Here is a 1887-nt window from a genome sequence, read left to right on the forward strand (position 1 = left end):
TGACAGCAAGACTCCATCTCAAAAACTAAAAAAAAAAAAAAGAAAAAGAGAAAGAAACAAAAATGACCACAGTGGTCATTATCCTAGTCTCATGATGAGGATTTCAGTTTTAGGCCTATGTTTTAGCTCTGATGGGGGTCTATGAGTTTCAGGGAATTAAAAATTCACCTTCCCTTACCTGCCAAACTTATTCACCAAGGGGCCGACCAGGAGGGATCCGATAAACCCTCCGAAGGGAAACATGGACACGGTTACAGACCACAGCAATGTCAAGGGGAAGTCTTCCATGAATTCACCGGTCCTACCGTAGTAAGTCTCATTGTAAAATTGTTGCATGAGCTAGGAGACAAAGCAAAACAGAACACCAAAATAATTTGCTCCAGTTTTGCAGGAAGAACACCAGCTGTTAGGACACCCAGTGAAATAACCTGGGCGCACAGAGACTAGCCTTATTAACCAGGGGGTGATGGGAGGCAGGACAGAGCTTCATGAGCAGGAGGCGGGGTGGGCACCCACGGGGAGGATTGGGAAACCTCTGAGCAGCAAACCACCCTTGGTATTTCTCAGCCAGAAAGAGATGACTCCAATTTTCCAATCAGTTGGGAGACCCCTGCCCCCTCTGGATTCCCTCTAAACGGCAAGGCCACAGAAGATCTGAGCCCTATCCTGGAGCCCAGCCCACTGTGTGTCCATCCAGACCTGGCCCATCCCACGAGCCATGTGCCTGCGAATTCCCTCGGGTCTGTGCTGTCTGGAGGGTGTTTCCCTCTCCGTTTGCTTGAGGACCCGCTGTGTGAACAGCCCCACACTGGCCAGTCGCACCCAGGCAATGGGCTGCTTCAAACGCCCTCCCACATCTTGCTCACCACAGTGACCTACCGGGGCTGGAGAGTTGACAGCAGCCACGTTGTACCCATACTGGAAGGACGATCCGAAGGCAGCTATCAGGGTTGCCAGGGCAAGCACAAGCGTCAGCCTCTGCAGAGATTGCAGCTTAGGTCAGGAAGCAGCCCCAGGGTTCCAGGGCCCTCCTGCTTTACTTCGGTTTCATAGAAAGATGTAACAGAATCTGAAGATCTGGAGTCTTGAGACTACTCCATTCCTTGAAACCTACCCTCAACCCACCTTGGGTTACAGCAGGCTTTCTCAACCATGGCACTTTTGACACTTGGGGTCCAATAATTCTTTATTGTGGGGGCTGTCCTGAGCACAGCAGGATGTTTACGGCATCCCGTAAACATGGTGCCAGTAGCACCCCTCTCCCCAGCTGCAACAACCCAAATGTCTTCTGACATTGCTAAGTGTCCCCCGGTGGGGAAGTGCCCCATTTGAGAACCACTGGATCAGAAAGAAGCTGAAACCTATTTCTCTAACACTGCGGCTACTGCAGCTGATGTTTAAATTGCTCCTGTGACATTCCTGCCATGTGGTGGCATTTGTCAAGTGCAGCAAATGTGCTCTTGCACCATCTCAAACATAAACTCCCGGAAAAATCAAACAGAAAAAAAGAAATGTTTAGCTACTTAGGGCCACTGAAAATTTCCTTTCAGACAATCTGTAATGACAAGAGGAAATTCATTAGTAATGAACAGCGGGAGACAGACGTGGAAAGAGCTGTGGGCTTAAAATCTACAGGCCTCAGTTTTGAATCTACCCATTGCCACTTTTCAGCTTAATTTCCAGGATCTTCAGTTTCCTCATCTCTAAAATGAGGACAATCACACTCCCTCGCAGGGTGTTTGCCAGGATTAATTACGACCATGTCTAGCCGCAGAGGTGACTCTGCTGTCAGAGAGAGCTTAGGACGCTGATCTCTGACTTGCCATCAAAAGACCTTCTTCCACCTACTCTGATGGAGAGCCCCCTTTCTTTTTTTTTTTTTGAGAC

The 1887-nt window shown here is 49.0% G+C and overlaps 1 protein-coding gene across 4 annotated transcripts in view; it reads right to left on the bottom strand.

Moving 5' to 3' along the window:
* SLC2A5 (solute carrier family 2 (facilitated glucose/fructose transporter), member 5) overlaps positions 1-1887 on the bottom strand; it is a 50083-nt gene that overhangs the window by 20613 nt on the left and 27583 nt on the right. For 2 of the 4 annotated variants that reach the window (XM_011935765.1, XM_011935764.1), the window contains 2 exons: positions 880-978; positions 179-339 (listed from right to left, as the gene is read on the bottom strand). The exons of 1 other annotated variant lie outside the window; for it this stretch is intronic. In XM_011935765.1, coding sequence (XP_011791155.1) covers positions 179-339; positions 880-978 — 260 coding nt within the window. The remainder of the gene's footprint in view (positions 1-178; positions 340-879; positions 979-1887) is intronic. One more of the 4 variants, XM_011935766.1, reaches the window with a different exon arrangement.

Source organism: Colobus angolensis, unplaced genomic scaffold (genome assembly GCF_000951035.1).
Source record: "Colobus angolensis palliatus isolate OR3802 unplaced genomic scaffold, Cang.pa_1.0 Scaffold149, whole genome shotgun sequence".
Lineage (NCBI taxonomy): Eukaryota > Metazoa > Chordata > Mammalia > Primates > Cercopithecidae > Colobus > Colobus angolensis.